The sequence below is a fragment of the Eulemur rufifrons genome, chromosome 12 (assembly GCF_041146395.1).
Source record: "Eulemur rufifrons isolate Redbay chromosome 12, OSU_ERuf_1, whole genome shotgun sequence".
In the NCBI taxonomy this organism is placed as follows: Eukaryota; Metazoa; Chordata; class Mammalia; order Primates; family Lemuridae; genus Eulemur; species Eulemur rufifrons.
Window position 1 is genome coordinate 5,898,745 of NC_090994.1, and position 23,984 is coordinate 5,922,728.

At 48.3% G+C, this 23,984-nt stretch overlaps 1 protein-coding gene across 3 annotated transcripts in view; it reads right to left on the reverse strand.

The window, feature by feature from the left end:
* DPYSL2 (dihydropyrimidinase like 2) overlaps positions 1–23,984 on the reverse strand; it is a 91,252-nt gene that overhangs the window by 36,818 nt on the left and 30,450 nt on the right. For all 3 annotated transcript variants that reach the window (XM_069485109.1, XM_069485110.1, XM_069485111.1), the window contains exons 2-3: positions 21,168–21,256; positions 19,287–19,471 (exon numbers count right to left, since the gene is read on the reverse strand). In XM_069485109.1, coding sequence (XP_069341210.1) covers positions 19,287–19,471; positions 21,168–21,256 — 274 coding nt within the window. The remainder of the gene's footprint in view (positions 1–19,286; positions 19,472–21,167; positions 21,257–23,984) is intronic.

A 23,984-nucleotide genomic window follows, 5' to 3' on the forward strand; every position in this document is an offset into this window, starting at 1 on the left:
ATATGGGGGCCAGGTCAACCCCGGCCCAGCCAGACTGAGCTCTGAGGAGCCCCGCCTCGTCCAGGGCCAGCAGCTGGCCGTGTCCGGCCAGATGAGGTGGCCGGAGAAACATGTGAGTAATGACACTTCCTCTGTTTGTCTCAGCTTTTGGTTGCCCGGGGCTACCAGACCACAGATTCGGAGCTGGCTTGCCAAAAATAAGAGATTACAGGGCTGTGCCGAACATCATAAAAAAATAAAAGTCACACCACAAGCTTCCACGTGCAAAGACTGGGTTTGACTCCGCTCTCCTTCCTGTAGGTTCCTTATTGGGAAGGGAATCCGACTGCAAACTTGAGGACTCGCCGCTTCCCACACAAGTACATGTACTTACACATATAATGTGCATAACTACATTAAAATGTTCCAAAAGCCCAAAGGCCATTGTCAATACCAAGAAAGAACAATGAGCAAATTAATGAAAAGGGTCATGTTTACATTCTTATTAAAGGCTACACGCAAACAAACCCTATGATCTGACCGCAATAATCCCGGGAAAATATGGATTGAAATAAACAATGTTGATGCTCACACCTGTATCTTGGGACATCATTTAGGGGCAGACAATACATAACATAACAAAGACAAGAGTGCCTAGTTAAATAACAACGAACATGTACACAGGACTCTAATCTGCAAACGAACCACGGCCCCCGCCTGTACAAAAGCGGCCACCACATGGTCTCACCCTGTGTGATAAAGAACAGACCAGCTACGGGATTGGAACTGAACTCAGACATGCAGAACCCGAGGAGTCGGGTCTCTGTTCTGTTTATTCCAGTGTTGCACAATTCTCGCATCCCCTCCAAATAAAGTCCAGCGGGGAAGGAAGAGCCAGTGATGTCATCTGTTGACTGGGATCAATCTAGAGCCAACATAATTTGATGGGTGTTTTCCTCCTAGGAACCTGGACTGCATTCAAAAACACAGCACAACATCTCTCGAGTCTGAACCACGGCCATTGTCCCATCATGTGCTTCCCATCTCAGGCCGAGGGCTAATTGTTCAATGGCTCCTTTTTGTCCCCAGTTGATTAGTAAGACTCTGAATAAAAGCCAGTGTATCTGGACAATGAGGTTTAAGGCTGATAACGGACCTGTTGTTCAGGGAGCCTTTAATTAGTCTTTAGACGGTGTGGACAGGGAAGAGTCCAGGTTGCACACAAGCGCCAGCCCGGCTCCACTCTACACAAACGCAAGCACTTCCTCACGGGGTGTTCTCTTCCTCCTCAGCAGTGATGAGAGTGAGAGATAATTACTCAGATGCACAGTATAGCTCCAAGGGGGCTTTTCTTTTTTATAAAATGCAAAAGTACTTCAATGCCAAGAACTTGAAACAATGGAAAGAATTGAGACAAAAAACAAAATCTTCCATTATTCATCCAATCATCCAAAGGAAATCACTATTAGTATGCCGATGTGTGTCTATTACAATCCTTTTTGCTACCCACTTTGACACACACATATATATTTTTATAGAAGTAGCATCATAATGTCCCTATGTATGTAAATTATACTTCAGAAAAGCTCTTTACTAAAAAAAAAAAAAAAAAAAAAAGTAGTGATCACGGCCAGCTTTTTTCTGTCGGTATATTGTGAACATGTTCATATTAATAAATATTTTTACAATGGTGTTTAATGACTGCATACCACTTTTTCCTAGAGGTGGCCATAATTTACTTAACCAACCACCCATTTTGGTCATTGAGGTCGTTTCTCATTTGTCCTCATTACGAATAATGTTATAATAAACATCCGTAGAGCTAAATTAGATTACATAAATTATTCTGGGTTAAAGGGTATGAATCATAAGTTTTTAAAGCTCTAGTTAGCTGTCTTAGTACACTCCAGGAAGACCATGCCAATTCAAACACCTATCAGCAGTTTACAAGTGCCCATTTCACCACAATCTAGCAAACACTGGGTATCTTAACTTCTTTTTAACTCCTTTTATTTTTCCCCCTCAGAATTGATATTTATTAATAATTTATCATATTTGCCTCAAGTATTATTTATATAAAGGAAATTAAATAAAACAGATAAAAGTTCCAATCTTTTTCTTTTTTGCTTACTTAACTCTTTTTAATATTTGAAAGTGTCTGATTTCTGCCTTTGGTAAAATATCTAAATTATATGACTCTTCATCTGTATTTTCTTCCAGACTCTTCTGACTTTGCTGTTTAAGTGTAATTCTTTAATCCATCTGGAATATATTTGGGTATATGAACTGAAGTAATTAGTTTACTTTGGTTTTCAAATAGCTAGAGAATCCAGCAGAATACTGTGAATATTTTATAATTTCACTGTGAGCATGAAATGTTATCTTTCTCATCCACTAAATACTTAGATACAATTGGTTCTCCTTTATGGATTTTCTACTTTACCCTGTTGATGTAGGTGTGTCTTCTGGAGCTATTACTATACTACTTTAATTACTATATTTTTATAATTTGTTTTAATATCTAGCCAGTAGTACTCGCCTACCCTTCTTCATCATAACCTTTCTGAATTTTTTTTTTTTTTTTTTGGGCTCTTACCACCTATTTAATCTTCCACCTGAATTTCAGAATCATTCAGTCAAATGCAAAACAAAAAGCAAACAAAAAAAAATCACCTTTTTGAGATTCTGAATTTATAAATGAATATCTAAAGAATTTGCTTCTTCACAGTATGAGGTCTTTCTATTCATTAACATAGCATTCTTTAAATTTATTTAAGTCTTCTCTTGGATCCCACATGCAAGAATGTATTTTCATAATTCCTAGCAATTTTATAATTTTGTGTGGCTATTGGGAATAGGATTTTTAAATCATATTTTCCAACTGCTTATTTATGGCATACAGGAAAGTTATTCATTTTTATACATATTTTTAAACAGGCCATTTTAATAAACCTTCTTAGACTGAGTATTCTCTTCAGTCGATTCATTTGAATGTTTAAGGTCAACCAGCTAAAAAAATGGCAACAATTTTATTTTTGCTTTCCAATATTTTTTACTTCTTATTTTTCTTATTTTATTACACTGGCTAGAATTTCTAGAACAATGTTAAATAACCGTGCTAATAATGTAGATTCTGGCCCCTTCCTCTTCAGGGAAGGATACACTGAGTTATTTGCTGGGCCATCCTGATGCTCCTACCGCACCCCACAGCCCAGCTCTGTGCTTCCTCTCCTCTCTCACAATGAGGGAGGCAGGTCCCCCATGCTTTCCTTCACCTCCTCTTTCTGCAGCTGGGGTCATTACGCCCTCCTCCAGGAAGCCTTCCAGAACCATCCAGATGGAAAACGGCCACTAGACCTTCGGGCCTGGCAGAATAATCATCGGCTTCCACCTCCTCCCTGGCGTGACTTCCTGGGACCCAAAGACGCCTCGCTATCCACATCTGGCCATCTGGCTCCTCACTCAGATTCCATAAAACTGCTAAAAAGTACCTCCATTCGGTCAAAATAGGAGTCGCTAAATTTCGCTCAGGGAGGAGCGATTACAGATTCTCCCTCCGAGCCTATATCTTCCTCCTTTCACACCATTTTGAGGATCTTGGGCATCTGGTCCCCAAGCTGAGGGAAGACTTGAAACGTGAACTCAAATGAGGGAAGTGACAACCAGGCAGGGACACTAACAGCAAGATGAGAACTCCAGAGAGGACGGGAAGGGAGGAAGTAGGAGAATGACGGAACGCAGCCAAGTCCTGCCAACAGCTAGAGACCATCTGTGGGAGCTGTCAAAAGCCCAACGCTTTGAAGGAGAGCCTGGAGCTACAAGGTAGATCCAAGAGATAACACTGTGTCATCAAGGAAGTCTTCAATTGTGTTCCTTTCCCATCACTTAGAAAAACCATGCACTATCTTTGAAGAGGTGTTCCTCATCAGAATAGTTAAAAGTGCTTTTGCTTTTAAGGAGTAAGTTTTTCAGGAGAAGGTGGAAGGGAGCTTTCAGGAAGGGTTACGTAACACTGATCAGGTGCCAGGCACACGGTTAGTACTTTGTATATTCTATCAAATTTAAGCTGCACCATAGCCCCGAAACTGTATTACAAATCAGAAAACTATGGCTCAGAATTGTCATATGATCCAGCAACTCTCCTTCTGGACATATACCCAAAAGAGTTGAAAGCAGGGACTCGAAGAGATATTTGCACACCCTTGTTCACAGAAGCACTATTCACAACAGCCGAAAGGTGGAAGCGACCCAAGTGTCCATCGGCGATGACGGGATAAACAAAATGTGGTCTGTTCATACCGTGGAATGTTACTCAGACTTAAAAAGGAAGGACATTCTGACACATGCTGCAACATGGATGAACCCTGAGTTATATGCACATATGCTCATGTGAGGTCCCTAGAACAGTCAAGTTCCTAAAAACAGGAAGTAGAAAGGTGTCCCCGGGGGCTGGAGGGAGTGGGGATGGGGAGTTCGTGTGTAGTGGGGACAGTTTTGGTTTGGGAAGACGACAAAGTCCCACGGATGGACGGTGGTGACAGCTGCATGACAACGTGAACGTACTTAATGCTACTGAGCTGCACACTTACAGACGGCTAAAGTGGTACATTTTATGGGATGTATGTTACCACAATAAAATAAAAAAGAAAGAAAACGGGGGCTCGGAGAAGTGAAAAACAGCTTGCCCAGCTAGCAAGCAATGAAGGTAGAACTCAAACACCCTGTGGCTAAATCAAGAGTGCAACAGGTCTCCCCGCCCCACCCCGATGTCCCCACACAGGTGCCCGTCCCCAAGGCTCACTCTCCTGAGGATCCGCCCTCACACGACAAAGGCTTCGCTGGCGATGCCATGTCCTGCCCTCCGGGAACGTACAGTGAGAAGGGCCCTCGGCCCTGACTCCTGGCACCATCCACCACCTGCCTTGCCTGCCGGGCCCCACTCAGTAGCACCTGTGAGAGGACTAGCTGATCTTATGAGTTTTATACGGGGTAGTGTTGATAGCAGACAGGAGAAGCTGGAGCCTGGAGAGGAGCTGAGGAAAACAGGTGCCACGGCCTCATCTTCAACCGCAGACAGCAACAGACAGACAGCAGCGTCTGCTGCTCCGCCAACGGGACTCACCCAGGGCGCGCCAGGCCCGTCCCCGCCGGCCGCCCGGCAGCAACACTGACTTACTGGTAAACTCTAAAACACACCGGACTCTCGCTTAGCAAATTCTTCCTCACATGCCTCTCTTCTGGCTGGATGTCTCCTGCCCCTGCCCACCCCACGATCAGACCCCAGGGCAAAATGCGATCCAGCCTTCGAGTGTCAGCTCACGCAGGAGCTGCTGGGTGAAGCCTGCCCCACTCTCCCTGAGCTCCTTCTCTGTTCCCCCTGAACCTTACTAGAGCCATCATCTCGTTTCATTTCCATCTATTCTCTGTAGGCATCCCCCGACACTGCACATTGTTCTCGAACAGGGACCTCACCTGTACCTCTACTGCCGAGCCCAGGGCCTGCCGGATGGCTAAGAAATGTCCGCTGAATGGGTGAATGAATGAAGGGATGAATGGGTGAATAAATGAAACCACAGTGCCAACCCGCTTTGTATAAACAAAGCAATGGCTGTGACAGTGCCGGGAAGGTGACCACATCCTTCCTTCTTGTCACCCCTCCGCCAGCCACATCAGTGCGGCCTCAGGCGTCTAGCACAACAGTCTCAGCTCTCGGCTCTGGGAGGGGCTATGCTCACCACTGTTACATCAGAAACATCCGGAAAGCAAGGAGGGAATCACTTCAAACCCAGCACAGGTACTAGGACCTCGCTTCACGCCTCATGTCTCCTGATGACAGAGGGCCCAGCAACCTGCCAAAGAGGACAGGTACTGGCCAGGGAGCCAGAGGACCAGAGTCTGAGTCCTCGTTCCACCTCACGTTGGCTGTGTGGCCTTGGGTGAGTCCCTCAGCCTCTCTGTTCTGCGATCCCCCTGTGGATAAAGTGTGGGGGGCATTTCCCACCCCATCTACCTTACAGAGTGAGCGCAGCATCCAAGGACAGAGCAGCTGGGAGCAAAGAGCCCTGAAACTGCAAATGTAGGAGGAAATTATCTGTATAGCTCTGGCCTCTGGAGGCGGCATCTCCATCAGAGACAGGAAGGGACTGGCCCGGGAGACGCCTGGTCATGGCCAAGAGAGCCTGAGCCAGGCAGGCCGCAGCCCCGGTGCAGTATGCTGTGTCATTAGGGTGACACTGGAGGAAGAGGCTGCAGGGCCTCTGCCAAGTTCCCTCTCGGCACGGCCCCACCCACCTGCCCACCCACCGGAAAGCAGAATGAAGATGGTCACAAAAGGCGGCAAAATAGGACTCACTGTGGGCGGCACAGTGAGGTCAGAGCAAATCTGGAGGGGCGGTGGCCATTCCAGCCAGAGACGCTGAACCCCGAGGGAGGGCTCCGGGGCTGTCGGGGGGATGCTGAGAGGCCAGATCTTCCGGGGCGTCCCTGGTTTCAAGTCTGCCGTCTCATCTCTACAAACTTGTCACATCAGACGTGCCAATGCAGGGTCAGCGAAACGTACCCTAAACCAACTTCTCACATCAAAGACCAGGAAAAGTTATATTTTCAGACATAATCATGGACAGAAAATCTATCAGTCACTGGAGGCCACCTTTACCTGGCAAAGTGACCGTGGAAATACAGGGTTTATGTCAGGGAAGCCAGAATTTTAAGTAGAATGTGGCCTCTGGACCATCGGACTGTCTCAGCACCAAAACATAAAAGAGTTCAACTGCCCGTTCCCCCAAGCCAAAGGACCCCGGAAACACAGCTGACTGGGGACTTTCTGTCCTACATAACAGAGCCGATTTCCCTCCTGTGTATCAGCCTTTTCAGTCGCCTTTCGTTAAAAGGCCTTGCCATTGAATGGAAACGCACGTTTCAGCGCCAAGATGGATGATATCACCTTTTCTGGCTCGTCTCTGCAAAGCGAGCTCTCTCTTAGGGTCCAGCTTCTGCACGGTGAAGAGCTCCTTGTGACAGCACTCACCGTCGGTGTGAGCCGAACACACCCGTGGGAAGCACCTGCGTGACCGAAAGTGCGCACCACAGAGAAAAGACACGGAAGCGGCCACCGTCCCGCCCAAATGCCACCCCCTTCCCGGGGGGCTTTAGTGTGGCCCCTGCAAAGTGAGAGAATCGCAATGAACAAGTTCTAAGTCCAGACCCAGCCCTGCCCTGGAGCCTGCCATCGGCTGTCAAGCTCCCAACTACCCGCCAGGAACAGAAAGATTTTGGTGTTGAAGCTTTAACCTGCCCTCTGAGCCAACCGTTATTTAAAAGCACTTTGTTCTATAATCCAAAGAGAGAAAACGATCAGACACCTGAATCTCCCCAAGCAGGAGGCCGCGCCCACCGGGAGAGATGCTCACCGAGGTCAGGGTGCACTGGGTGTCTTCTGTTGCTTTCTGCCGGCACCAACATTCTACCATTTAAAATATTAAGTTCAGCAACATAAACCCTTCTTTTCCAAAGTAAGATGGAAAATACGTTTCATAGAGGAGAGGGGAAAATTCTCCAATGAACAGAGCGGAATGCTCTTAGCAAGAAAAGAAATGCAGGTGACAGTGAGATGTGCCTCTGGGACATCAACAACAACAAATAAATAAACCATTCTGGAGCCATGCTGACCATCGCAGTTGATTCTGGATGACAGAAGAAGGAGAGAAGAGGAGGATGATGAAACAAGAGTGCTGCTGAAGGCAATCGCCACAGAACAAATTCAGCCATGTGCCCCATAGCCACGTGTTCTTAAAAAAACTTCAACTGTCAGAAGCAAAACTGGGCTGAAGGACCTTCTCCCCCGACGCCCGAGTCCTGCCATACCCACAGTCTCCCTGAATCCTCCCAGCAGCCCTATTAGGCGAGACAAGCTGATCCAGGCGCTCCTGACAATTGAGAAAACCAAGACAAAGACATGGGGCACCGTGCCTGGGCTAGCAAGCAGCAGGGTCAAGACCGGAATGAAGGTCTCCCAGTTCCCAGCTCCGTGAAGATGTGTCGCCAAGAAGGTTAGGCCTCAAATTCTTTCCGTTGCACCTCATGCTTCTCCTTGGATTATCTCCATAAAGCAAAAAAAAAAAAAAAAAAACGATGTTCAGAGCAGCACTTCCAGCTCGGAGAAACTGTTTGGTTTTCCTCCCTGGCCCTGCCCCTCCTCAAAGCATGCCATCTGCCCGAGGCATCTCCCAGGCAGACCCGGGAAGCGCTGAGCCTGATGAACCTCGAAGGGGGCCGAGCCAGAGCACTTCAGAGGAACCTGGAGGGGCAGAGCCAGGCAAGGGCAAGGCGACCTCTGGGCAGCCAGTGTGACAGCAATCAGCTCAATCTGGCCCTGCACACACCGGGTTCCCAGGTCTCCCGGAAAAGGCACTGAGTTCAGCTGATGAATGCCTTGCATCAGTGACCCCTCTCAAACTCGCTCCAAATCCCACCCTCAACCTGGGATGTGGGGCAAATCTAGGGCACCAATCCAGGACCTCTGCGAGGACACCGGAGACACTCGACACACCAGTGTCTTGGTGAGCACCTTCCCCACTGGGTGCAGCCTCCCACCTAGTGGGAGACGTATACTATCTGATCATTTTCTCCCTTGACATTACAGAAAAAGGACTTTTAAATAATGGTTGGATCAAAGAGCAGGATCAAGCTTGAACAATAAAATCTTTCTGTTCCTCGGGACTGGGCCGTAGCCCGACACCTGATGGCAAATTCAAGGTGGGGGCTGTGTCTGGGATTTCTGTAAAGCACCTGGCACGGTGCTGGGTGCAGAGCAGCGTTCATGAGCACACTTTTTAATTGTTAAAAAGCAAACATAACCCTTTTATTCTGTGCCTGCAAGTGCTGTGGGCCCAGAGCTTGGACCAGAATCCCAGCCCTAACACCTGCCTGCTCTGTGGCTTTAGGTAAGTCGCTTGGCTTCTCTGGGCTTCCCATTTCTTCATTTATAGCATGAGGATAAACCCTCCTACCTTCAGAGATGGCAGAAGGACACATGTATGCAGAGCTTGCCTGGCACACATTCCCAGTAAATAGCAGCCAATATCCGCTCCCTCCAAATTACCTCACCTTCTTCTAACCATCTCTAGTGAAAAGGACAGAATAACGCAGCTCCTGCCACAACTCCTGGCAGGTTTGTGGAGGGGTCTGGAGAGCAACTACTAGGTCAACTCCTATTTCAAAGCTCATCAGAAGACAAGAGAATCCAACACAAACCCCTCAGAGGTAGAGTGATGTGTCTGGGTTTGCCTGGGGCAGCCTGGTTTACACTGTGTCTCGGGAACATTATTAGCAGGACATATAAGTTTCCTACAAAGAGGGCCAAAGCCCCATCTAACTGTGAAAACGCTGAAGCAAAAGTTAGATTTTCTCCCAAATATTAAGTCCCCCTTCACTGGCCTCAGAGTAGTTCTGAAGTATCCTCAGGGACACAGCTTCCTAACCAAACTCTCTGCTTGCTTTAAGAATGGATCTGCTCTACCTGCTTTTTTATCTCCTATGACTTGTGTAGCTAATGAGCTAAGGCAAAAAACAAAGAAAGAACAATAAAAAGACTCCCAGCTGAAGCAAAGAAGCATGCGATGTGCCTGGCCACAACCAGAACTGGCCAGTAACAGGTCATCCTGCACTTCATCTCTGCAGGGTCCATGCTGTCCCTTGGTTTGATGCCACAGAAGAGAAAGGAAGCCCTGGCCACGCCCGTCCAGCCAGTAGACAGCTCTGCACCCTGCCAGGCCTCGCCCAAGCCACACTTCTGTGCATGTCAGGCCCTGCGTGACTAAACGCTTCCTTAGCCAAAACACCCATTGGGGAAGAATTTGTCACCAGTGATGCCAGAGGGACAACCCAGCGGTCACGCACTGGATTCTCTGGGAGCTCAGGGCAGTGGGGCGAGGATGGAGGTGCTGGTTCACTGTGGAATGCAAACCCCCTTGCAGACACTGCAACGAATCCACCAAGAAAAACAGAGGGGGCTCGGGCATTGCACGGCACAGCAATGAACAATTATAAAGTTGGGCTCATGTGATTTCCAGAAATGGCTGAAATTTCAAATCTAGCAAGTTATCTATTAGATGAGTTGTTTTCTGGTGACATCACTTTATACCTGCAGAGCCAGATATATCGTCAGGAAAATTTAGACCCTAAATTTCCCAGAGATTATTGGGAGGGGGGAAAAAAGTGAAAAGTGAAACTTCTATTTTTTTGTTTAAGCCTTCTTATAAGGACTGCAAGCCCTCTGTAGTCCTACAAGAGGACTTCTTATCCAGAAGATCTTTCCTGCTGTGTTCAAAACACAAGCTCCTTTACGTGGGTATGAAACAAGCCTTGAACCTTCTTCCTAATCTCATCAGGTGACAGTGAGGTAAGATGGCCCATCGGGAATCAGATTACCTGCAACTGCATCCTTGGTATAGAAGAGATGAAGGGACAATTGATAGATCAATAGATTAAATAATAGACAAATAGGGTGATTGATTGATAGGTAAGTAGATGGACAGACAGAGTAAGTGAGCTATGGTCTAAATGTTTGTATCTTCCCCAAAATTCAAATGTTGAAATCCTAACCCCCAAAGTGATGGTACCAGGAGGTGGGGCCTTTAGGAGGTGATCAGGTCATGAGGATGGAGCCCTCGTAAATGGGATTAGTGTCCTCGTAAAAGAGAACAGAGGGAGACCCCTCCCCACTTCCACCATGTGAGGACACAGTGACAAGGCACCATCTGTGAACCAGGAAGCAGGCCTCACCAGACACCAAATCTGCTGGCACCTTGATCCTGGACTTCCCAACTTCCAGAACTGTGAGCAATAAATTTCTGTTGTTTATAAGTAAGCCACCCAGTTTACAGTATTTCGTTATAATAGCTCAAATGGACTAAGATAGTTTAGGCAGATAGATACTAGTTTAGACAGATGAGAGACACAGATCTATTTGCACATGTACCAAAAGTGTCACAATGATCATTTTTAAATAGTATGGCACAAAAATACTCACTCACTCTTTACATAGCCCTAAGAAGTAAGAATCTATTGTCTCCATCTTACAGATGCAGAAATTGCTATCTAGAAATAGATTAGGATGATTGCTCTAGTACTCAAACAGAAAATGCTAGAAAGGGAATTTAAACTTAGATCTGAGTCTTGGCGCTCTCCCATCCCTGTCTTGCTGGGCTACTTACAATCTCATCCTCTGAAGTGTGGTCCAATAAATGGCACCCAGCTTCGAGAGAGGGGCTGGGACAGGAGATCTGAGCGGTTGCTGAAAGAGTCCATGATTCTATGTTATTACCGGGCTTTGTTGATTTTTTCCCCACAGACTCCCCACAGGGAAGGATTCCAGTCCTGATCTGTCATTAGGGGGAGATTAGGTCATAAACACCACTGATTCAACCCAGAGACTGCAGGGTTTTCTCAGGGAAGCCAGCACAGCAGGTGGCCCCCGGTGCCGGGGACGGCGGTCCATGTTCCAGCTCCACTCTGCCTGCGGCACCCCCATCCCACCAACCAGACCTGCTCTTGCTCGTGACCATTCACCCCAAGATCTGACTAGTGCCCTATCAGGGACTTTGCCAAGCAAAACCGCCCAGGACACCAGGGACAACATCTGAAGAAGGAGGCTCTTTTTGGTGACAATTAGCTCAGCTCTGCCCTGTTTCATAAGCTTCTGGAGGGACCCTGGCTGTAGAATCTGCTCAGCCCAAGTCACAAGAGGGTGCGTCCCCTTCCCTTCGTCAAGACGACAGGAGAGAGCAGGGAACAGAGGGCAGAAGGCATCTCTAGCATTTGGAAAACCTTGGCAAACGTTCATGCAGTTGCAACAGAAGTCCAGCTGCTGGAGTTAGGCACTTAGACCCACGGTTCTTAACCCCGCTGTCACCTGAAAGCTTTCAAAACCACCAAAGCCAACCCCACCTGGAACACTGAAGCCAGAAGTTCTCGTGTCTGTATTTTGTTTAAAACTCCCCAGGGGGTTCTAACGTGCCGTCAAGGTTTGCAACCACTGCTCCGGCTCCTTGCGAAACTCCCTTTCCTGGACAGCAGCCTCGGCCACCGCGACCCAACCCCCAGCCGCATCCCCTCTGTCATTTGGGGAACATTTAGTCACATTCAAAGAAAGCTACCTCCCAACTGGGCTAACCAGAAAGAACTCTAATTCCTACTCGCTGTAATCCCCCTTTATCATTACCCACGGCAGTTAAGACTAAATGCAAGGAATTCGAGTAAACGGCTGTACCCAACAGCAGCGGCAAGACAGAGGCAGAGCCCTCAAAACCCAAAGAAATAAGTAATCATTTCTTGAGAAGAAACAGAAAGGTCCGCTCAAAGAGGAAAAGGGGGGAAAAGAAAAAAGGGAATGATTTAGGGCCAGCGCCGTGGATGGTAAATTAGAAATCACAAATCCCTTGGCCTGCCACTTCTTAGGAGAGTTAATTTCCCCTTTAAAACTCTATGTGCCATTAATTTTTTAAAGAAGGGCGGAATGCTCACCTATTATGGGCTCTCATAGGAAAAGCAATGGAAACCCACCCCAAAGCTAGGCAAGGAGCGAGAAATGGGCGTCCTACCCTAGCTCCTGTCTCGAACAGAGGGAGGGATATTAAACGAAACCACTGAAAACTTAGTGTGGTTAGGAGTTTCTTTAAGTGACAAAGTGGGCATGTCCCTGCTTATTGAACACACTTTCCCTACAACTCCACACGGAAGCTTTGTCACATGTGGGCAGGAAGGTGGCCGTGGGGAGGCAGTGCTGGGATGGGGGTTTCCACACTGTGCCTCCCCGGGCCCTGGGGCTCTCCAAGGGCGGAGCAGGGGAAGATGGACAGGTAGGGCCCACCCACCCAGAGCAGCTCTGCTTCCTCAGTCCCCTCCGTCAGATGGACGGGGCCCCACGTACGATGTCACATGAGGACAGCAATGCTAAAGCCAGAAGAGTGGAAGGATCACAGGCAGCCTATCAGGCAGCCAGCACGGCCCTCAGTGCATGCTGGGGCCATATGCAGATACTCCTTGTGTGTGTGTGCCATGGAAGCTCTCATCCAGGAACAAGGCAGCCTGAGACCTGGCCACTGAATGCCTATCCTACACGTCCGAAGGTTAGGAAGACCTCACTGGAGCCCGGCATCCCCACGTCCTCCACCACCCACCTCTGCTGTCATTCTGGCCAACAGAAGCGACAGGAAGGTCCCAATAGTCTGAATAACCCGCTCTAGGGCAAGTCAGAGGATAGGCTCTGGGAGCAGCTGAGTGCTGGGAATCCCCAAGCTCTTGGCTCAACACACACAGGCAGAGTCGGAACTGGGATTGAGGAGGATGAAGACACCTTGAGAGATGAAGGCCCATGTCCCAGTTGAGCCGGGCTGGTTTCCAAAGCCGTAACTGCCAGCTCTCAGGGCCAGGGCCCAGGCAGGAAACCTTGGGGGATTGCAGTAACTGCCACAATGTCTATGGAGCATAGTCTAGAGACCTTTACAGGAATGCCCCTGCTTCTGGAAGGGCCCAGGGGATCCTAAGCCCCACTGGCCCACCCAGCGAGCTGTCCAAGCCCAACCCAACAAGAAAAGCATTTGGCCAAGTGCACGCTGGACCTTCAGAAAGGGCCATGCCAGTTCTCGGAATTCCTCATGGTCTTACTCTCTTTTCTGCTCTACTTGGCACCAGGCACTAGACGATCAGCCCAGACTATCCCAGGGAGCGGACGGAGTCTTCCAGTCCAGCCGATCAAGGCAAAGATACCCAAAACGATGCCCCCAGGCCCATGGAATCTGCTTGCAGAAGGCACCCGTGTCCTTAGGGGAACGTGTGACCTCACCCACGTGGGGCCTGGGGTGGCGAGGGGAGGAGCACAGACACCAGCCACACGGACAGCCTGGATAACGTGGCTTCTAATCGCCAGGCCATGGGCAGATTTTGTGGTGACAACTTCAGTCCTGGACTTTGAAACTTTGGTCTGATGTGGTCGGGTGTTTTTGTAAACACTTGCTAACCCTAGTCAAATGAATGCTGCAAAGGGAATAATCAAAGTATCAATTACAGACACATTCACATTACAGTGAGTGTGTGTTCACACATGTGTGCCTGTCACAAGCGGGGAGCAAACCCAAATGCCACATGGATGAAAAAATGACCTCGCCTCCTCCTAGCCCTCCTGCCTCCATAGGGAAGGCTCGCTGGGAAGAGCTGGGACGAGCCCAAGAGGTTTCAGGGTGACAGCTGAGTCTGCCACAGTGCTCAAGGCCACGTGACTTCTCTAAGGCGTGACCCTCCGTACTGATTGACAAGCTCTCTCCCAAGAGGACCAGTATGAGAGCTGCTGTCCCCACCTCCCTGTGAAGAACAGCCCAGGCAGCGGGAGCCGTCCCTGTCCACAACCATCCACAACCACAGGCCACGCTGGGGCTCTGGGCGTTCCCCTCCTACCATCCTCCCCCACCACTGCCACAGCTGACCACAGAGACTGGAGGTGCCGGGGCTGCAGAAAGGAGGGCACCACTGAGGAAGCAGCTGCTCCCGCTGGGGTTGGACACAGAAACCCTTCTTCCCTCCCCACGACACTCCATCCTCTGGCGTCACTCGGACACAGCAGGAAACCAAATCAAGTTGGCGTATGTATCCATCCGCTCATTCATCCACCCTCAGGTGGGCATTAATGGGGTGTCTCCTAGGAGAGAGACATTGCCCCAGGAGTGGAGAATAGGAAAATGGAAGAGGCAGAGGGCCTGGCCTGAATCGCAATGCAAGGCTGAATGCCACAAGGGGCACGGGATAAACACCCAGTGTTTGCCAAGGTGCCAGGCAGCCGCCAGAGACTGCAGGGAGGGGGCAGCGGAGCAGCTCCAGGAAGCAGGGGGCACCCAGGCTGGGCTGCTAAGAGTAGCAATATTTCTGGAGGCAAAGAAATGAAGAGAGGGTGACAAGGTGAGTCTGGCATGACTGGGCCCGTCGTGGAGGGCTCTGACACCTGGGCTGACTTCTCTGAGCAAGAGGGAACCACTGCAGGCTTCAGAGGAGATGGCGCGATCAAAGCCGTGCTGGAGAAAGAACCCGGCAACAGAGACTGGGGCACTGAGACTCCTCAGATGGCTGGGCAAAAATCCAGTAAGAGCCAACAAAGGTCTGGATCAGTAGGGTAAAGAAACGGGTGCAAGAGATAACATGGAACAAAAGCAACTGGACGCGGCATGCGAACAGGAAGACGCCAGGATGGCTCTGTGGGTTCCAGCCAGCACGACCACAAGGGCAGCCTCTCCAGGCCCTGGCGCTGGGAAGGCGGCAGGGATCTGAGAGCAGAGGCGGAGTCCGACTGGGGACAGGTGGATGGAGGCGCAGCCAGAGAAGTGACAGGTCTAGAGTTCGGGAAGGAGGACCCCTTCCAGCCCTCGCAGGGACAGCACTCCTCCCTTTCTCCTGCTCCAATCCTGATCTCTGCTGCACCAGGAAGCCCCCCGGGGTGTGCTGTGCCCAGAGCTCCACGTCCTCTAGGGAAAGCTTGAGTTCAGGTGAGCAGAAAGGACATGCACAGCAGTGGCTCCCAATATCCCTGGAGGTCCAGAGTCTGTAGATCTGGCACCGACCCCTGAGACCTACCCTGTCAAACAGTTCCCAATACTCTGGACCAGCGCCGGATTAAAACGCAGATTCACAGGCTACACCAGCATATTTCCTGCTTTAATAGCTTGGGTGAGGCCAGGAAGTAGAATGTTTTAAGATGCACCTCCCGGGGACACCGAGGCATGCATGCCGCTACTGGCTGCGCCAGGAGAACTCCTTCTCTTGGGGGAGCTCAGGCCCGGCCTCCTGGCAGCTAAAGCCTCTTTCTCTGGCTCTGTCGGGAGAACAGAGCTCCAAGGAGTGTACCCGAGATGGGAGGTCACGGTACCCAGCACAGGATGGAATGACAGTGACCACCACACCTGAGTGCTCACTACCAGTCAGTTGCTGTTCTGATGCCGCCGCAGTCCGTCTTTGTAACAACCTTCCCCATTTTGCAGATGAGATAACTGAGGCTGAAAGCAAAGGTGGTACAGCTGGGAGGTCATGCGGCCAGAGCTGCAGGTGTGTGGTCCACGCCTGCCACCTGCACCGACACACAGGGCAAGGGTTGGCAAGCAGTGCCTGTCCCTCTGGGCTCAGGCTTCCCCTCTGTAAATGGAGGTAACTGTTCCCACCTGCTTCCTGGAGACTCTGGGGTCCTAACGCCTCTGATGACCATAAAGCCTCTGCAAAGTCCATAGTGTTTTCTCCGGGCAGCAACCCTGCCACCCCCGTAATCCCTCAGCCGGGCTGGATGCCGCCTACAGGGTATGTCTGGAGTCTCTGCCCACCCACCACTGGTGGAAAGGGCAAAGGGCATTCCTCCTGCCCCGCAGAGTCCCCCTCACAAAGCTCTCATTGTGTGACTCTCAATACCAGGCTCTGTTTGATGGCAATAATATTATTTTCTGCTGCTGACGTGCCATCTCCTTTTTAAAACTGGGAACATTTTTCCTCTGCGGGCAGTGCCATCTCAGACAGAAATGGAGCCTCCAGAGCCTGTGACCTGGGAAACACACAGCCAGCAGGGAGGCGGGTGAAGAATCAGCCGTGAGCGCAGGGGACACGGCCTGGAGCAAGTCAGAAAGCCAGGAGGGAGGAGGGCTTGTTTCAGCAAACAGCAGTGGGCATGTGAGGCGGTCACTTGAATCTGTTCAAAGCGCCCTAAGCATTTCTTTCTAGACTCGATAAGCATCAAAGAAGCTGCTATCTCATTGGAGGGCAGGTGGTAGCTACCAACGAAGTTGCACCAAGTGATGTCTCTTTCGTTGCAAGGCCTTCTCTGTGAAGCCCCAGTCACTTGCTCATTTGAAGCAATGCGGAATGCACGGCCAGCAAGCAGAAAAAAGACAAAAAATTTCTAATTTCCTCATCGGTGTCATTACTGCTCACCTCTGGAGGGAAAGGCAGGCTGGCAGAAATTCTACGAGGGCAGTAACCATGGCTGGTTATTTGCCAGAGTAGTTAATGTTTTTCTCAGGCTACAAAAGCAATGGAGTTTGGGTGTGACAACTGACCACACGTGGCCACCTCTGATTACTTTTATACTTCGAGGTTTGCTCATTAGACAGCCCCACCCCACTCCTCAGCCTGACTGCATCACAGAGCACACAGGAAGATGCCACCGCACTCTGTCCGAGTCCCCTTTCCTGACCATCTGCCCACGAGGCCGTCTGCTGACTATTCTGGGCTCCCTGGGCCAGGTGTGGGACTCATAAAGATGTGCCTCGCCCCACACAGAAGGAGCCCACATGGGTGAATGGGGAGAAGGCCACAGCCACTGTGAAAGTCGGGGTGGCGGCAAGAAGGCTGTGCCCCATGGCAGGGGAGGGAAGGCAGGGAAGGGTTAAAAAGCAGATGGAGGGGCCGAAGCATGGGGCAGGTGCGAGGAGTGAAGAGGCACATACAGGGGCACAGGAGAGGAGAAAACACACTGACAGGGCCTTTCAAGTAAATCAGAGAGAAAAACGGCCTTTCTGCATCTGCTGAGCAAAGTGCATTTGATCAGAGGCAAAATCTCTCTTTGAGTTCAGTGAATGACTGAATGTGGGAGCCAGGAAGGACTTCCCGGGTCATCTAATGCAAACCCTTCATGGGGCAGATGCACAGCTAAAGCACAGAGAAGTGAGGTGACCTGCCCAAGGTCACACAGCAAGTTAGTGTCAGACCAGAACTCCCGACTCCTGGTTGGGGGCATTTCCTCCTCCAGTGATAGACATCACTGACCACTCACTCAGGAAGTGTTATTTATGGCTACTGATCCCCTGTGACCAATGCAGGGACCTACAGGACCTCCATATGAACTCCACACTGAGGCAGACTGTCACCTTGACTTGGCCTTCCCAGCTGACACCAAGCAGTCTGTGCTCCCAAAGCGTAAGAGTCGTTATTCCACAGCCCGCCCTGGGGTGGGGCAAAAACCCCTACAGGTGCCAGGAAGTCCTGAACAACTGACAAAGGGGCAGGCTGGTGCACTAGCCGGGTCCCAGGGTGAGCACAAAGGGCCACCCTTGGGAATGGCACCCACCAGGTCAGAAGGCAACCTGTGCAGCAGGACAGAAGTCACAAGGCTCATGCTTGGAGGCCCCTGACACTTCAGACACTGAAGACCAGAACAGGGAGGACCCAGAGGGTGAGTGAGTGACTTACAATGCAGGGGAACTCTGACTGTGGGGGGAAAGGGGGACAGGACAGCGTTCCTCTAGCTCAGGCAAGATAAAAAGAAAAAAAAGAATCTTCTGGAAAGACCCCAAAGCCACAGGTAAAAAGACCATCACTCTGAAAAATAACCAGCAAGATAGGTTTTTCTAAAACAGAAATAGCTGAGTTCCTTCTACTTAGACCCTCTTCTGAACCAAACTTGTTAGCTTTTTGTATATGACAGACACTATGTTGACTTTCACTCTTGCATAAAATCTATTTTTTAAAATATATATCTGATGGGCCACTGTGCAGCTTGTCCACCTCCTCAAAAACAAAATGACATTTGTCAAAAGGACAATCCGTAGGCACACTGGAATCAGACGGTTCACAAGCAAACTCGTAGCATGTGTGCTGTGTTCAGTGAATATGGCTTACTTAGATTTGGCTGAAAAAAAGCACAAAGCCCTCAGTGCGATATTTAAGGGGCACCCGGGGAACCCAGCTGTGGGTGTCGGAGTTTCGTATCTAAAGGACAGTTATTATCTGTAGATCCCCCTCCAGGCAGGGCTGCCCAATTCCTTTTACATCCAACCCAGGCTAGAAATATCCCTCTTCCCATTGGATTTTTATATCCATGGGACAGAGGTTCCTGGTTCAACAATCCATTTGCTGCACCCCATCTCCCTTCTGAAAAGAAATACCCTTGGGAATATTTTTAAAAATCAAAATCAAATACCTATGAGCAAAGGCTCAAAACTAGTAGCCTTGAAGATGACTCCAAATGCTGTGTTTTCACAACCCAATCACATTTGGGGGCCAAGGAAAATCCTCAAGCAGAGAAAGCAAGAAGCCAATTCCTCTTATCCTACCCAAATTTCCTAGAACCCGATTCCCCAGTTCAGCCAGAGAACTTGAAATTTGACGGCAAATGAGCATAATGAAATAAGAGAAGTGGCTGACACATCCTCACTCCCTTATTTGGTAGGTCAAAGCACTGCTCACTTCAGAAACTTTCAGAAGGAAAGAATCGAACAACACAGACTGATTTTCAAATGACCACAGTTCCTGAGCACCACAAAGGTGATGCGTGAGACTCTTACTGATCATGGTGGTTCCCCCAGCCAGGGCTGCCTTGGTTCCTTGGAAGAAGTCATCGGCAGACGTCATTCCCTGGTCGGGCATCTGGAAACGCGTATGGACATCAATTCCTCCGGGGATCACCATCCGGGAATGGGCTTCTATGGTTTTCACCCCTCCTGGCACAATCAGGTTCTCGCCTATTTGCCTAAATAAACAGGGTTGGAGATAAGGGTTATAAATGAAACATGGAATAAAATGGAATCTGACAGCTACTTTCACTAACCTATCACCCATTCTTTGATAGGAACCATGGGCTTTTCAGATTACTGTTATGACTCATAACAGAAGCACTATCCACTCCCTACCCCAACTAAGAGGCAAAGCAGAGTATACCAGAAAGCAAAATTTAAATAAGGTATCAGAAGCCCCATTCAAAGAGATTTAGTTACCAACAAACTCCTAAGATCAAATTATAACCAAGCCCCAAGATATTTATACAAAATGTCACTAAACTTTCTTTACAACACACACAGTGGAGCTAATTATCCTACAGCAATTTTTCTCCAGACCTGGCTGTACTTTCCAAACATTTATTTTCATCATATCCTTTTTCACTTAGAGGGAAGATAAGATACAAGGGTGGGGGTAGAACAAAACAAAGCCAAAAAAAAAAAAAAAAGAACAAGAAGAAAAAGAGAACACTACGATTGCAATGATCCAAAATTTGGAAGCATTTGCTCGGCAAGTTAGATAATACAGGCAGAAAAATGAATATTCATTATGTTAGGGGAGATGATTTATTTCTAATTTTAAAAAATATTTTTACTATATATTTCTCCCAATTTTTTAAAAAAGAGTATTAATCAAGGAGGAGTTGGTAAAGTTCTAGAACAAATGAGTGATGACTAAAAATAGCATACAAGCCTGTGAGAGACATTTCTAGGCCAATGTCTCTCTGCTAGACTTGATCATCTGCCTTATAATTGGGGAAAATGGAACATGAAAGTCATGGCAGTTGAGAGCCCAGAGCTGAGACTGTCACAGCAAAACACACATGGAGAAACCATTAAATGTGGAAATGTTGAAACCTATTTTAGGTTCATAAATCAGGGCGTGAGCTTCCAGAGAATAGTCCTATCCACCCCAGTTTTCCACTCCTCCGGACTGGTTAGCTGCTAGCACTTGATGAATGCTGCTTATTTAAAAGATGTCATTTGCTGCAGTGTTTGTCTTTAAACAGATGTGCTATTTCTCCAGGGCCTTGTAAGCCATCCCAGCAGGCAGGGCACAAGGATACTGGTATGTACTCAGCTCACTTAACCCTCTAGGGTCCCAAAACACCCAAAGTCAGTAACTGCTCTGTTGTTTGTCCTTTGTAACATAACACACAATAAACACAAGGGCAGTCTCATTTGTGCTAGTTGCCACTTAAAGAATGAAACCTAAAATTCCTCCAGGATTAAGCAGTAATTTGTCTGTGTTACTTGGTAATTAACTTGGTATCCTTCTTTGGCCTCTCCAACTTGGATTCTTGATGAAGAAAGCAGATGTGCTATCTTAATAGAAGAGGCTGTATTCCATCTCTGTGTCCTATGATTGGGCAATCCATCCCAAACAACTACATTCTAGGAAATCTTTAATATATTCAACATATCACAAACCAAGGAGCTGAGCTGGCAACAAGAAGATACTGTGTCACCTCGGTTAAAAATAGTAAATTACATAATACATAATGAAATGGGTGTGCATATAATTGTTGCTTTGAATTCCCTAAATCTAAGCTTTCAAATTCACTAATTTTAAACAGATATTTAGCTGGTCACTCTTTGATGTCATTAAAGCTTGATACTGAGTTACCGGCAGGTGTGCGAGTATGTCTCTATATCAAGAGTTACACTTACTTGATCAACCCATCTTCCATGTATATGTCTGCATAGAACGACTGGTCATCATTAACAATTTTACCTCCTTTGATCAGAAGACGATCACTCTGAAACAAAGAGGTAGTAGTAAGGTCACAATGCATAACTGACCCATGAGAAACACCAGTTACTAAGATAAATAAGCTAAGGATACATGGTTACTATTCAAAAGTGATGTTCAAAATGAGCCAATATTGGAAAGGTTCATGACAAAGGTAAACTGCTATGTAGCAACCCATTCACCACTTGATGAATCAGAACACACCGGCAAAGCCTAAAGCTTTTCCTAGATAAATGAACATCTTTTTCAATTATACCTTAGACCTGAAAGCAAAAAAAAAAAAAAAAAAAACCTCCCATTGATGAACAGTGAAAACATTTTCTATAAAGAAAATAATAGCTAATACTTCTTTAGCTTTTGGCTAAACCTCATCTAAGAAAAAAAAAAATACACCCACATATAGGAAAGACACATCTTGGCAAGGTTTGTGTCAAAGAAAATTGACCAAAAGTCTGTTGTCATGGGATACACTGCACAAATATACTTGGTTCAAATGCAACAAGGTTTCAGTTCAGTATGTCCTTTATATTTGCATTAGTCTGTGAAGTAAATCACAGCAAGAGTAGCAAAAAGAGAGAAAAAAAGACTACAAAAAATACACCATTTAAGTTGTTAAGAAAAAGGTAACATTTTATGATAAAGTATATGAGATGGCACATTCTAAAATCTAACACCACCATAGATTGTTGATGCACTTAATATTTTAATTGGTGATATTTGTGCAAAAAAATAAAGAGCAGGCAGTACATAAGGGCCAAGAATGTAACAGAAATGCTACATTATGACTCATCAGTATTCCAAATGCTGCTGATGGAATGCAATGTTAAGGCTGTTCAGTAAATATGCACCTGTATTATTGCAGACTGGGTTTAAACCTTACAAGCTGAACCATATAGTGTCATTTTAATATGCAACACATTGCAGAGAACAGCATTCATATTGACAGTTTAAAATTCAGTTAGAAAACAATATTCTCAGCAAATGCTACTTATATTTAGCAGCTACCAAGAAAAGGAAGTCACTAAAAATCTTTTAAAAATATATACGCTAATGGACAGCAAGGAACAAAAAAAAAGACACTTTTACACATAAATGCACACACACCTGGGTTTAGAAAGTATTTATTGTTCTCTAACATACTGAAAAACAGTAAGATCATTTCAATGTGTACACTGTTGGGTCCTTCATGCTGATGCAGACTTTGGAAAGCCACATGGGAATAGTCAACAATCATTCCTGCACCTGCATAATGTTAATGTAAATGTAAAGACCTTTACAAAATCCTGCCGTGCATATCATGCTATAGGAGCCTCAAAAACGAATCTGTGAGGTAGATGTGGCCAGATTCTATTTCCCTGACACATAAGGAAACTGAGGCTCAGAGAGCTTCAGCCACTTGCCCAGGTCACTTGACTCAGTGCACCTTCCTCTGTCTACAATGATTCTCCCTTTTCTTCCAGATCTCTGTGCTTCTTACAGGATAAATGTCACCTGGGAGGCAAAGAGAAGCTGTGCCCTTCACCACCTGTCCCCATTAGTCCTTAAGGTACCTGGCCCAGCCATCACCTCGAATCTCCCCAGCCAACATCATGCCAGGAAAAAAATCGAAACATCATAGTCGCCTTCACTCTAGTGCCTTCCAGAAGGCTCTTACATAAGAGGCTGGCCCTGCTGGTGGAGGGAGAGACACCATGCTATAGGTCCTATGATAATGCAGCCAGATTTTTTAAAAAAAGGATGGAGGGGGCGCTCTTTTAAAAATTGCTGTTGTTGATTGTTTGCTTTTAAAAATTTTTTTTCTTCCCCACACTGTCAAAATGAAACTGCTTCGTTCATTCACGAAGACAGCAAATCTGCCCCCCTCCCCCTTCTTCCAGCGCGGGGAACAACTAAGGTTGGGTCCCCCGTGCCCAGCCCTTTGGGATCTTGCGTGTTTTGCCTTCGAGAAAGAGCTAATTACCCACCCTCGCTGCAGAACCACCCCGCTCAGGCTGGAGATCCTGCGAGCACACGCCCGCTCCCCTGCGCATTTGCTCCCGCACCTTTCTCCTGCGGGTGTGCCCTTCTGCAGGGGGGGGTGGGCCGGGGTGCCCGTGGCTAAAGGGAAAACACAAGCGAAAGCCCGCCCTCCAATCTAGCTCTAAAAATACATCTTGACTGTGTGAGAGATTCTTTCAATCTCTGCCTCAGCCCCCGGCTGCACCCGGGAATCAGCCTGCCGGCTGCAATCGGATTGCACATCATTACATAACAATGAATTTCCCCGCGTCCCTCCCTGCCCGGGATCTCGCCGGGGATGCAGAGACGAGGACTGGCGAGATGCTTCAGGAAAAGACGGGGAGGGGAGTGGGCGCGAGCAGCGACGTTCATCCCCGAGGCACCGCGAATTCACGGCACAGATGTTGCCCCCGTGATTTCCAAACCAACAAGCCCAGGCCCCCGAATATCGCCGACCCTTGGGCCGCTGCGATCATTGTCTGGCCGGGCCGGGCCATCTGCTCGCGCGTCGCGCAGCGCCATTACCTCCCCGGCGCCGCTCCCGCGGTCCCCGCGCCCACCCGCCAGCGCTTTGTATGCGCCGACGCGGACGCCTCCCTGGCGGCGGCGAGGCCAGAGGGGACGAGAAAGCGAGCCCAGAGCCCTGCCAGGGCCCCAGCCCCAAGCCCGAGGGCGAGGACACCAAGAGGGCCACCGAAAACCGACCCCCGGTCAACAAAAAGCCCTCGCCTGGGCCC